The 14,354-nt window shown below is 41.1% G+C and overlaps 2 protein-coding genes across 5 annotated transcripts in view; one reads left to right on the top strand and one right to left on the bottom strand.

The window, feature by feature from the left end:
• The window catches only part of LOC135712517 (Ig-like and fibronectin type-III domain-containing protein 1), a 573,983-nt gene that overhangs the window by 175,315 nt on the left and 384,314 nt on the right, over positions 1–14,354 (bottom strand). The gene's annotated exons all lie outside the window — the stretch shown is intronic.
• LOC135712541 (amyloid protein-binding protein 2-like) lies at positions 1,238–2,968 on the top strand. Its single transcript, XM_065235501.1, has one exon. It carries the CDS (start codon positions 1,449–1,451, stop codon positions 2,790–2,792), a length of 1,344 nt encoding a protein of 447 aa, XP_065091573.1. The 5' UTR covers positions 1,238–1,448; the 3' UTR covers positions 2,793–2,968.

Raw genomic sequence — 14,354 nt, 5'->3', positions numbered from 1 at the left:
CGATCGGAGCAATTTATTATTCCCATTTCAGTTGGAGCGTGTCTATTAAATCTGCTCAACAGTACAGAGACAAGGGGATATATGTAAAAAACCGGTTGCTTTATAAATAAGCAATGCTTAATAAATATCTAAGACAGGTCTGGTTGCTGCTAATCTCGGATACACGGGGAGTCTTATCTAGCCGTTTAGAATGCTTGTGAGATTTGTAGCAAAGTGCGGCTGGATGGCGTCGGTCGAGAATGGAAGAATTCTGGCCACGCGTTGCTTGATTATCGAAACACGTGAAGCTGTGCAGGCACTCAGAACAAGCACGATCTCAGGAGATGATCATGATGCCACAAACTTGTACGGTGTCGTCAGTTTGACTGTTCCGAATCGAGGATCAAATTAATTCAAGTTAATTGCTTTGTTTTTGGATTAAAAAAAAACGTAAACATTTTTTTTTGTTGTTGTTCCCGTTTTCCGATGGTCGGGTTGCGATTGTTGTTTTTGGAGGTGATCGATCGCCAGTTGCGTCGTCACTATAGTGTTGCCAGATTATCTTCTCTTTTCTTCGTTATCATCAATTCAATTTGAAGAGCTATACTAGTTCCTAACCATTTCTATAAAACTTATAATTCAGTTATTCTTTCAAAATGATCAACTTGGCAGCCCACCTCTTTGCGCCACTTTCGGACCTTGATAAGTCTGTTTTTGCGTCGTTAACATTCCTTTACGCAGTCGTTGTGTTTATTTTCGAACGGGTTGTTTTCCTCCAGTTGCCGCTTACTTTCGGTGCTGTTTTCTTACCAAATCCGGCCTTTCGATTCGCCGTTGTTTTGATCAAGCAACAATTTTGCTCTCCCTACCTCCGGCTTCCACAACGCAAATCTCGGAAATTGACCTTTTTTCAAGCGTTTCTCTTTCGCACACTGTGCCTACATCCCCTTCTTCTACCCCGCCAGATCTGGGCGAGCTTGATCCTACCTCATTAGCAAACACGCCACATAACCGCCAGTTTGTTGTGCTACGCGATTACGTTTCGGAGGCTCGTCTCGTGCGGGAGAAAAGTGTTCAAAACAAACCGGCGTCGGGCCGGCTGATGCTGCTGCGGCGATCGACCGATCGTGTCCGTCCGACTAGAGCGAGATAGCTTATTCTGGCGTAGGTAGCATGCGATCGTGGTGTTGGTGTCATGGCTACTGTAGCCAAGTCGACTGCGTTCCGAGGTGGTTCGTTCGTGTGGTATAAAAGGCCAACTTCGGATCCGAACGGCATCAGTTGAATCGTGATCGTTAAACTTATTCCAGCAACTAGCACTAGCTCGTCGTTTGCGTTCTTTACTACAAGTGACGGAAGTTTGCGGTAGCGAATGTTTTAAAAGAAGAAAACAAGTTCTCAACAATTTCAAGGGGAAAAGTGTTTTAAGTGAAAGGACTTTTGTGTAGACACGGAAATCGGAAGCAACCATGATTTCGAAAATGTACAATGCCATTAACAAGGCCCGCTTCAGTGGCATTCGGATAGTTCCGGCCAATGCGCCGTCTCTGTATCAGGAATGCGTGAAAGTGTTTGTAGCTGAAGTTAACCGCACCCATCAGAACGGGAAACGGATTTCAGAACTGCAATTCTTGCCCACCGCAGCTCTGGTTAATATTTTCGAAGAAATGTGCCTTTATCCGGCTCTGCGCGACGCACTGCGACAAGAGCTCTCCGATCCGGCTCTGTTTATGAGGATCTTCAACGGTCATGCATCGAATCAGCACATTTTGGACCGTTGCTTGCGCGAGGCAAGCTTCAGCGGAAAGCCAGTTCTCTCTGACCTCGCTACTAATTACTGTGATATGGCTCGTAGCGACCCACTGGAACCGGGATCGCCAGCCTTTATGAGTCGTATTCTGGCAACCTTGAAACTCGGCTCCTATCTGCACGAAGCCGGTTGGGCCAGTTTCAGTGTCGATGTGTTAGTCATAGCTAAAGACATGATCTCGTTGATTAAGGACAACCGTTTCCACAAGAAACTGGAACTGGAATGCATTCAAAAGCTGCTGCGCTCCGAGAGAAGCAGTTCCCACCCGAATGCCAAACAAACATGTGATACCCTGCTGCAGTTGATCGTCAACGTGATCGACACAGATGCGCTAGTCAAATCCTACATGGAAATCGCGCACTTCCATTATTCTGTTGAAGAGTATGATCAATGTCACGAGTGGTCCCTCAAAGCAATGAGTCTTATCACAGATTCTACCCCGATCGGTGACGTCATCGCCGTGCTGCAAATAGAGGCTCTGTTCTGCTTTGCTAAGCAACGCTACGACCTTGGAAGTATGCTAATCGCGCAAGCTATTCATCGTGCTCGCTCCAAGTATGGCAACGTGCACCCCCGCTACGCTGACGTCCTGCTCACCTACGGCGAATGTCTGCTGCTCATGAATGCCGTTTCCGACGCCGTCTCAACCTTTATGGAACTGCTCGATGTCACCACCAAACTGTACGGACAACTCACCCCCACCGTTCCCATCGTCCAGGGCTATCTAGCATATGGATTTTATCTCCGCTCTCACGCCACCGGACGGTTCGATATGGCCGAGAGTCAGATAGAGAAGGCCATCGCCCAGGCCAAACAGCTCATCCCTTCGAATAAACGGGTGCTCGAAGATCTGAACTCGATTCGCAGCATGGTCCTCCAGGGACACGACATCATTCGGGCGGCCATGAAGGAGAACCATGTCACCAAAGCCAGCAACTATCAGACTTTTTCGTTCCCGGAAATTCGAGATAAGTGCGTCGAACTGAATGCTTCTTTTGAGTAAATGTTTAAGAAAAATTGTTACTAAGCTAAGCTAGAATTAAGGCAAAACAATCACAAATCTCTATCGAATTTATATTTGCTTATGTTAAGCGATTCCCACAAAAGACTTAAAACTGATTAGACCGTAAGTGATGTTTTCTGTTTATCTTCGTGTAAATAAAATATAATTCAAATTTGTTCATGAACCGTCGATGTATTTTCTTGCTTGGTTCAAGATGACCCGGAACCTAACCAAATTCTGAGAATTTCTCTCCTTCAACTTCTTGTTTTGCTGTCGATCATTCGTGGAAGGTCGTAAATCTTAGTTTCCATTGAACTATCAACTTCTCAGTAAAATCGTGCTCAACGTAGACAGCAGATAAATAAACAGACAAGACAAGTGCAAATCGTTTTGTACGCCACCTGAGCAAAGTATGACCGCTGGAGGCGCCCGTCTCTCTTGATGCTACCACCTCTCTGTTCTCCGGCTAGGGTGTTTACTGTTTACCGATTGACGGGGCCGACTGCCGCTCCACCGACCGGCTCATTAAAGGTAATTATCTTTTTTATTTAGTTTCTGTTATGATGGAGCAGTGGAAACTTTTTTTGATTTCTTTTTGCTTTTTTTTAGTTCTAGATCGATGCCAAAACAGGAATGTTTTATTTTCGTCTTGGTCCGGTTTGATGCGCTTACGTAATTTGTTTACCTTTAGCGATCCAACCAACGCTGGGCAAATTTGCAATTGGATGGTTATTGCAGGAACGTGTTCGGGATAAAGATGAGCTTGGTTGAATCATCGTGGGCGTGACTTTCGACTGGGTGAAGTCAGTGGAGAGTGAGTTGGAATAAGATGTGAGCTCTGTGGCTGTTTGATGTTGCCATGGCACTTTTGGCCCTCCAAATAATTTTCAATAGGGGCGAAGTAGCATTTTGACTCCGCTCCTCTACTAATATTTAGAACATTTGAACTTCGGATCCAAAGGTGGCTGCATATTATTTAGCCTGCAGTTTACATGGATAGCATGTTTTAATGGTGTGAGTGCCTATAGAAAACCCGTGTGAAGCGCACCCACAAGCATCGCTTGGTGAACAAACATTATCTTCGACTTTTTGATACACTGATTCGTTCACATTTCCACTTCTGTTCTGTGCTGCTATGCTAGAACTTTTATGACATTTTTATGGTGGGTGTAGTTAATCTAGAAACCGTACATCTATGGATAAATCCGTAAGTTGACCACACTGCTGCTATACCGATGTAAAATTTGTATCTAACTGTCAATTCAAATCTAATTTTCGAACATTTTGGGCCACTGATCCTGGAAAACTTGAAGTACCGGAAATTAACTGGGAATTGAGAACAATTGGGATGAACCGGAAAATAATCGAGTATTTGATTGAATCCTTAACATATTTAATAATTTCGTGCCAAGTGACCGAGAAAAATTACAAAGGAAAAATTGACGTCTTCCGATTAAGATCAATTATTGAGGAGATACTTTAGAAAATCCACATTTTTATGCCGATCGGAGCACCCCTCGGTCCAAGGTATATATTTTATCTACGGAACGAATGAAGCCTCCGATATCGTTTGGTACTGTTTTCATAAGAAAAATAGACAAGGAATTATTATTTTTGTACTGTGTTGTCAAGGAATCTTAGGCTGTGAACCATTTGCCGAGTTAAATTTAAATCGTGGTTAAAAATGACATTTCGAAAGTTATTTTCTATGTTCGAAAATCCCTGTGCTTTTGATCGACTGGTTTTAATCAAAATTCCAAACCAAACTTAAAGAGCATTTTATATTAATTATAGAGATGACACCAACATATTTCAGAGGAGAATACCAAAGTCAACGAAAAACTCGCTGAGTTTAGGTGCTCTGACTCAAATAGTTAAACCTGGTTTAAGGCTTAAGCGGAGGTCAAAAAAATGGTGCGGTTGTGTGCACGGCACGACCGCATGATTGACGTAGACTACGTAGAGATGTTTAGTGAACTTCTCGTGCATTTTTCTTGATATTGATTTAAAATACAGTAGAAGAAACTTATTTCCTCAATTTACTCCATTTCCTCTCCTTGACATGTCAATTTCCTCACCCTTATTAGATATTTTTCTGACTGTTTCTGGACTTTCCGTTAGGGATATTTCCGCATATGAAACGCTTGTCTTTAATGCTCCGTTATAAAATATATTCTCCATGCACACTTCAATGTCAACGGCGCTGGTGGTGTAGTGGTAAGCGTGATTACCTCTCACCCCAACAGGATTGGGTTCAATCCCAGTCGGCGCCGCCGGGATGTTCTGAGGCATAACATATCTGATCACGCCTTCCTTCGGATGGGAAGTAAAGCCGTTGGTCCCCGGTTCATGAGTTGATGGGTCGATAGGTAGGGTCCAGGTGTGGGAGCTGCCTTCCTGGCACGTCGGTAGCATTGGTGCTTAGCACGGAAAACAAGATCGACGGAAAAAACAAACCAAAAAAAAAAAAAAACCTCTACTTAAAGATGTAAATGAATTTTTACCGTCCCTCTGGATCCCACTTCAACACAGGGATGTATGTATGTATGTAAGGTAGCCACCATCCCTTCAAAGATCTTGCCTTGTATGCAGCTCCACTCAATAGCAAGATCAATTTGAGCTACCGATCTGAATTCACAATATCGCTGTATGAAGGGCCAAAAACGGAGGTGCGGACCCGTAAGCAGAGACACTTACACGAAATCCACGGGAATTTAAGAATCTCCTTCCAACGATACGATCCAACAAATCGAATAACACAATTCGCAATACTTATTAAGCTTCCTAGCTGATGGTTTGTAAAAAAGGGCGCGTCAATCTCACTGAAAATCCCACTTCAACACAAAGATGGCCCAAAATCATCAAAGTTCAGTTCGCCAAGAAGAATCTCACGAACACTAGCGTGTAAATTCATAGAATTTTACAGTTCTTACAGTAATGCATCTGTAATGTGTATACCACATCCGAAGTCCCTCCTTTTTTACATATTCTGCACAAAAACTACTTTCTAAGTCCCGCCCCTGACAGGATTTCCCACCGTTTTTTTTATGAATGGGGCGTGACAGAAAGTAGTTTTTTTGCAGAATATCTAAAAAAGGATAGACTTCAGATGTTAATCTAATTGCATGTTTTACACTATTTTGTAGCTATGAGAGATACAGCATACATGACATGCACATTTTCTCTCAACTCGAATGTTTGGCTCTTTTGGCGGGTGAAAAAATTAACATCAATTCTTTTTAGGTTTAAAAGGATGGGGGGGGGGGGGGGTCACGTTTCATATTATTTGAACGGGACCGAAATCAGTATCAAAAACTGTTTCTGTAAAATATGTGTGGTCCTGAAAAGGATCAATTGTTAGATCTCCACAAATCCCACATCCTCTCCAACCCCATGGTTGGTTGTCATCAAGGTGATCACGCTGACTGCTGCTATTTTACCACACCGTCCGTCCATCCGATGCGAAAATGAGCGGATTCACAACATCAGCGCTCTAGCCACTCTTCCACCTTTTTCCAATTTTGCTCCTGCTTCTGCTTGCCACGCCGTACGAAGCTTTAATGAGCAGAGAGAGACAGTAAAGCTCTTATATAGCTTCACAGGTTCAAGCTTAACGATGCGCAACTTAATGGTTCTCTATTATGACGACTTGGTTTGAGGAGAACGTTTAATTCATTAGAACAGTGAAAAATTGTCACTTTTTATTTGTACAATTTTAAACGATTTAAAAATGGAAAAGCATTAATTGCAGCATATTGTGAATGTTATTTCCTATCGAATGGTGTATTTGGATTTTAATTTAATCTATAAATGACAAAGTTATAAGCGTTCAAAATCTTACACCTTTTCGTGACGGTCACAATTTTAGATTTTCAATTAACCTCCAGTTCCTCCCCGTAAGACGTAGTCTACGTCAAAATCGGCCCTGAGACTGACACATACACATCAATAACATAAATTGTTGCTATAAAAATAATGCAATTTCAATTTAAAAGTTTCGCAAAATTCGTAGTTTCAACTGCGAAAATATTAAAATGAAAATGGATTTTTTTGATTTAAAAGTGTTTTTTTCACATTCGATTTGTAATTATAAAAGTGCATTTTCTTAAATAAAAGTGCCCAAATTATATTCTACGCAGCTTAGGCACATCCATCGGCACATTTTCGGCATACATTCCGCACAATCTCGTAGGAATTGTATTGTTGTAAATAAAATGGGAGCACAGCTGGACAACTGTCATTGCCCTGCGCTTCGGTCAGAAAGGGTATAGGGCGTCGTTGTGCCAATTTGGTCGTGGCACATTTCGAGTATGAGAGAGTGATTGCAGTTAGACCAAAAGTGCCTGAGAAAAATGCAAGTACTTTCGCAGATTACCCGAAGTTGTGATAGTGAAGGTATGATCACAGACAAGCAGACATAACACTCTTAAAACGTTTAAATGTTTCTTAGCTGCTAGTACCGCCACTTGTGGTGCACATAATCAATTCCCTAGCTTTAGACGTTTACACACTACAACCATCTGTTGAGTGTATTGCCCATCAAAGTATATACGACACATGGCGGTAGGGTTCACAATGATAAATGTTCAATGTGTTGTGTCTGCTTGTCTGTGACAAAACATGAAGGTAACGTTAGGATAAAATCAAAACATTGAGAAATTTAACGCATCACTTTCAGAAATACTTCACTTCGCAACCGATGAACCATTCTTACGGCCATATGAGTACCCAAGTAACCATATAGTCGCAATATAGCTTGTATATTCTTACTTTGCTTGAGTATGGTTAGTTGGGGAATCTGATGAAACTGTCACTTCTTGAAACTGATCCGTTTCGTATTTCTTTCATTCTCTTTTCGCACACGCTCCGCGCTCGCAGCTTGCTCTATGACCGGTACAATCGGCATACTTCGGGCATACACTGACAAAAAAGATGACCTAAGATTGGTGTGCGGAGTGACCTACCCCTTGATCAAAAATACTTCTTCAAAGCAAAGTTTTTGGCAGCACTGGACTTCTTTTTACCTCCAAATTCGACTCAAAATAAGCGGAATCCCGTTTCTGGCACGCCACCGCTAGCTTATTTATTTTGGAGGCATTTATCACGGCAGACGGAAGGAAACAATCCAAGAAGCCACTGGAGGAAATCATCAAGGTGAGAAGTTTTGGAAATGGTTCGATGATGGTTTTCATTCGTTTTACTTTTGCAGTACCGGAACCAGAATGCTGCTTCCGAAGACGGTTCGCATCAGTTCTGATCATCCTGGAAGCTCTCGATGAATTTGCTGACAAATATAGCGGAGTTTAACGGATATCGGGCTCCGGAATTTTACGATTTCGATCTCATCGGATTGGATGCGCAATTCATTCAGAATCTAGTAATCATGCATTAATTTATTTCAAGAGTTTGTTTTAAACATGTTTATAATGTTCAGTGGAACCGATCATCTTCTCATTCCTGCATATGACCAGCACTCACCCCAGTAGAGTTTTCTACCAAATATTCTCCGCTTAGGGCTGTTCTACTGATTCGATTGATGTCACACCAAATTCCCGCTACCGATTCCGTTACAGCATCCTCAATGTCTGTTCCGCTGTTCCTCTCATGTGGATCGGAGGAGTAAAAATGGTGTAAACCCCTCACCATTCCTCTCCAACGGGGGAGTTTGGTAAAGAGAGATGATCAAACCGATTTGTTCCTTTCTAAAGTTGTCCTTGCTCGCTTTCTACTCTATATGCAATTTTCACACTGCCGTACTCTAACTGAACTATCAATTCTATAATTTTATCTCCTCATCTATCGTATAAAATTACCACTTTAGTCTGTTATTTGAAATTAACATCTTCAACTAAATATATTTTTGTTAAGCTTAATTCAGAGGCAAATTTAAAAGAAAGACTTGGTTCTGAAAAAAAAAACTTGGGAACTTTCCGAAGCAATTCTTTAATCTTGTTAGCAAATTATCAAGTTCAACTACCTAGGGAAAATTGCTCTAATGCTGGCCTATGGATCTAAGATTGGGCCCATCGCTAAGAATCTGCTATTTATCAATTTTATCTAAATGAACGCGTCATTGGGACGGTACTAATAGATATTTTTGGTCACCATTGAAAATTTAGTCGATTGCTGAATTTATGCATGGGCCATATTAGGGGCATTTAGGCTGACATTACATCCATTTCCCCTATATACATATTTTGAAGATTTCGAACGCAGAAACAAATTCAAGATTTACGAAAAACACTGCTAACTCTAAGGGCCCATGCACATTAGATCCGGATCGGATGCGTTGCGGCAAAGTGACAGCTAAATCTATTGTCTAACTGTCAAATTTACGTCAACGCAACGCAAACGGATCTAATTTGGGTGGCCCTTAATGGTTTCATTTGTATACACATCAATTTAAATGTATATCAAACAACCAGTACAATTGATCAAAGTAGACCGCACTGCAAAAATGACATATTTTTAGCAGGGTTGCTTTCACTCACTTACTATAAAAAAATGATTTGTGGAATTTTGGAAATCATTAGATGTTATACTGCTATTTTGTACTTGTTAGAAACAAGAGGAGTTTGAAAGGCAACCCGGAAAAATCATGAGTGTTCACTCAGAGTGAGCGCCCGTGAGTCGTAATTGTGACTGTGTGAAAACGAATTTGACAGGTTTTGATCCCATAAATGAAAATTGTACTTCTAAATCATATCATATTGTGTCCAATGAAATCTGTCGATTATTCACATATAATTTATTATGTTATGTGATATTCAGATAAAAATCAATAATTTTCAGTGTACTCAGTACGGAAAACAAGATCGACGGAAAACAAATCAAGCGTGATCTTGGGCATAGGTGAGATTTGATTTTTTTTTATATTTTCTAAACACTGGTCAGTTTTTCGTTCGCTGATTACAACTTCAGAAATCACAGTGTTCACTTGGCTGTCGACAGAAGCAGGCCCCTCTCGATGTGTGTCACGTGATCGTCTGTTTACTCGGCAGCAACCATTGGGTTGTCCTCTTCATTTTTCTTCATAAGCAGTTCTTTCGGTCGATGCGTCTTCGACTTTGGAAAGCAACCGTTTGGTGATGAGTGTGTGAGTGATGACCACGTTTTGCATCCATTGCTACAATGAAAGCGCCCTACGATACTGCCATAGCGGAAGATAAAGTGTTTATTGTGTTGTACCGTTTGACTCTAGTTTTGCATAGTTTTGTATAGTGAACAAGAATCCTCGGCTCTGTAAAGTTAATTTGATTGAGCCTTATCAAATAAATAAAAAAAAAAAAACTTCAGAAATCCTTCACTCGAGGTCAGTAGTATTTTTCTGAGGTGAAACAATTTCAGGTCACGTCTTCCTTCGGATGGGCAGTAAAGCCTTGGTCACAGGCAATACGTTGATGGGTTCGATAGATTCCAGGTGAGGAAGTAGCTCCCTGGCACTCGATTGCCAACGGTGAATAATCACCAATTGGAAATCGGCTGTCGTTGGTGATTGGCACTCGATTGCAGAGCAGCCACCGTTCGCAACTTACTGATGGGTTGCAACCCATAGATAGAGAAACGCTGTTCTATGGTGTTTGATGCAGACATTTTTGATTAAGATTTGCTTAGTTTTCCTTGACTCATAATCGTTACATGAACAGTCATTGCTTAACAACTAATAAGTACCTCGAACGAGACTCGACCCATTTGACACGTTCAATGTTAAACCACATAACCATCAATGGATCATTTTCACAAATTGTGCTCATCGTTGTTAGTTTAGCTAGACTTGTGTTTGAACAATTTAGAGCTTTTGATACTCGCCCAATTCGTACAGAGTTAATCTTCATGGTTTGGTTTTACAGCAATGACCCGATTTTGTCAGCCTCCTTTTTGAAAACCTTTCCTAATGTTATAGGAAACCCATGAGCTTTTTCAATGGCCTTATTGCACCAAATAATACCTCAAACATTCATCTTGAAGATGAATGAGAAAGATTGGGAATTACTGTTATGTGAAATTATTGATCGATATACATCTGATGTGCGCAGGGGCTGTCAAAATCGGTTCATTACTGTATAAATTTTAATAATTATAATATTTCAAATGTCATCCCGTATTTCCCAATCAGGCGTCACCAGTAATGAGCTTTGTCATTGTCATTGAAAGATTTCACGTGATATCGAAAACAATATTTTTGACATCATCATATGAAGAACTGACCTCTCACACAAACCTCCGTCAAAATCACATTAATGTTTTACGTTAATGATAAAGACTGATGTGATCCATTCTAATTCTCATTATAGTCATCTATACATTTCAAGAACTAGATAACTGTTAACATTGACAACATGGCTTTATTTTGCATAATTTGTTTAATTTCGTTACTAATAACAAAAACTGCACATGTTTAACACTCACCACATTGTCAGATCACTGACAATTAACATGGTATCCTTTCAAGATCAGTTTAAGTTCGAGTGTGTAAAAAATCTGTTTTGTCAATATCGTCACCACAAAAGTTCAAATAATGGACGCAGTGGTTTAACTCCCCCCAACAAAAAAAAATCGTCGTTTATGGTCGACATTTTGCAATACTGTCTTCAACGAACTTTATGCTGAAATTTTGGGGAATGTTCAAAACCTAATAGTCACTGTGTGAGCTGTGTAGAGCAAATTCGATAGTTTGAACCACCCTAAGACAATAAGTAGTTCAACATTCGTATTTAGATTTTTCAAGTGCTTATGACAACAGTATAATAATTGAATGAGAAACATGTGGTTTAACGCTTAGCTACAAAAATAAAATGTCAGATCATGCGTTTCATATTACATAATGTTTTGTAAAAAAAACACACACATAAATTAAATCACATGTGTCACATACTCCTAACGCATACGATTAAATCAACCGGAAAGAGAACATGTGCACGCACGATGAATCGGTTCATTTCTCCAACGAACGGTGTGATGTTAACCCAATTTGGATACTTAACTTTCTGAGCCGGGTCAAAAATCTCCCCATGCAATGGATAGCCTATTGACAGCTCCAATATCCCCATGGTGCACCAATTTTGCACTCTTTGTCACTCAGCTCAGTCCTTCCCCCCACACATGCACACACACACTACAATTGGAGCTATTGTCAATTTGCACCGAAAATAATTTCATTCGCACACAATTGAGCCGATTAAGCTGAACATGAAATTGTTATGTTCTACAAAACGGCTTTGGTTGGCTGGAATTCCTATATCGCACTCTGCCAATTGCTGCTTGCATCATCACGCGATTTTCCACTGCACACCACGGATAGGCTGGGGGAGGGTGCGATTTTCCACTCGAGAGTCATCCGACCGATTAAAGCGATTGAACTGCTAGGGACAAACGCGGTACAGACGTAGAATATACGGCCAGAGTGACCAATCGACCAAACAGGCAATTGTTATTCAATTTCGAATGACTGCTCGTCCCGGTCATGTTCGCGGTTCGCCGTTTGAGCCATCGATGACCGACGCACGAAGACTGGATAATTGATGAAGCCGTCAAAGGAGGATCGGTTCCCGGTCAGTCACTGCCGATGACTGTACGCGGTTTGACCGGGGGTTGATTGATTGTGCGCTAAATATTAGTTCTAATTTGCATACAGTTAAATCATATTATCGCGCGCTTGAACAGGCAGGCAGTTCGGAGCTCTGTTGGTTTATTGTTGCTAAATTCCAACGAAATGCGAACCGTGGTAAACAGTGAAATAATGAATACGGGTGATTAGCAGAATTCATGGAACTTGTAACCACAATCAAGCTCGATTGATGACCTGCCGTAAATTGGATCGGTTGAACAAATGGGATTAGATTCTGGATCTACTGTATCCGAGGAAAACTTGTTTGAATTTCAACCCACCTACATTGCAATTGCAAAATAAAAATCCAGTGCAGTCCACTCCTTTTAATTGATTCATCTGAAACCAGCTAGAGTGAAATTTAATCAATTCTCTCGCCGTTTGATCGTTACTTTCAATAACCTTCTCGTTAACGTGATGATGGGTTTTTCTTCAGTTGAAAAAATCTCATCTCCACCCAAATTGTTAACTCATGGAACATATATAGGAAAAAAATGTTGCAGTGCTTTGAGTTTGATGAATTTTCATTTAATTATTAAAGTGAATTGGCCGCAGGCACTTTGCAGAATACCAACCTCAGTCAGCATACAGGGTATGGAGCCCGGCGGATATCAGTGGCAGTGGGGTGAACTAAAGCGAGCCAGCTCGTGACAGGATGTGTCCATTAGTGGTCTGCACGGCAGTCAATCATTCCGCCACATGCAGACGGGTTGTTGGTTTGAGGGTAGTGGTTGCAAGGACACCCACACAAAAAAAAACCTCGACAGACAGAGGCCAGATGACGCCGCAGTGCGCTGCGTTTGTTGTCTCGTGTGACAGGTGTTGACATTTTTGGTTGCTACAGCGAAGCAGGGGTGTAGTGCGGTGGAAAACTGCGCAAGCCGTTTGTCAAATGTAGTCATTTTGAACGCCATGTGGTATGACTTGACGTTTTCAGACAATTGAATGCTTCAAGGATTATGATAAAGCAATAGCCTCCCTTGTAGTTCTGTCAGTAAAACCGAAGCTACCAAGCAAGACACATGGCTCGAAACAAGATAATATGGTCGGGGCTGGTATTACCGGGTTAACTTCTCGGTGTCCATGGAAAAATGACCGACAGTATTTCAAGCTGAAATGTATGTCATCTTAGAATGTGCAACGATTTGCATAAAAAGGAACTATAAAAATGCGAAATATTGTTCAGATAGTCAAGCGCCGCTGAATGCTTTGAAATCAAAAACTTACACGTCAAAACTGCTGTGGGAATGTACTAAACTGTTACAGCAACTGTCCTGTCGAAATACGGTTAACCTTTATTGGGTTCCTGGTCATTGTGGAATCGACGGAAACGAAAAAGCTGATCAGTCCACATCGTGTTCTCATGCCGTGCGTATCTATTTGCTTTTTGCTGAAGGAAGTGTTACTACTACCTAAACTACAACAAATTTAAACAGCACTTTTCAGTGCTCAATCTGTATAATACCTTGTTTAACTCTTATTTCTCTTCGATCCTGGGTTGGACCCTACCCGAGGTAATCCTTCTTGGATATCGATTTGGAAAATTCCTCTTCGATCCTTCAGATTATTATAGTAATCTGCTTGGAAGTCGATTTGGATAAAAATTTACTGCCGCCATGGCGCCTAAACGCAAAAGAAAGGGGGAAACTCTTGATCCCCCTTCTGATGAAATTAATTTGAGTAATCAATTTGATTTGCTCACGGATGATGAGAATGATCCATCATCCAAGAAAAATTCTAGTAAACTTTCCCGGCTTAATGCCAAGAAGGAAAACATTCCCCCTATTGTGATAACCACTTCCGATTTCCATGCTCTTCGCATGGAACTTTTGAACTTCGTGAAAGTTAAATTTTCACTTCAAATTGGACGTCGGGGTGAATGCCAACCTTGGACGGATTTAAATGTCTTCTCAAGTATCTTACTGGGAAGCAGCACAATTTTTTTTACTTACGAC

The sequence above is a fragment of the Ochlerotatus camptorhynchus genome, unplaced genomic scaffold (genome assembly GCF_037179485.1).
Source record: "Ochlerotatus camptorhynchus isolate MF236.1 unplaced genomic scaffold, CSIRO-AGI_Acam_v1.1 ptg000491l, whole genome shotgun sequence".
Taxonomy (NCBI): domain Eukaryota; kingdom Metazoa; phylum Arthropoda; class Insecta; order Diptera; family Culicidae; genus Ochlerotatus; species Ochlerotatus camptorhynchus.
The sequence above is the reverse complement of the archived record's forward strand: the minus strand, read 5'-3'. Positions and strand labels throughout refer to the sequence as shown.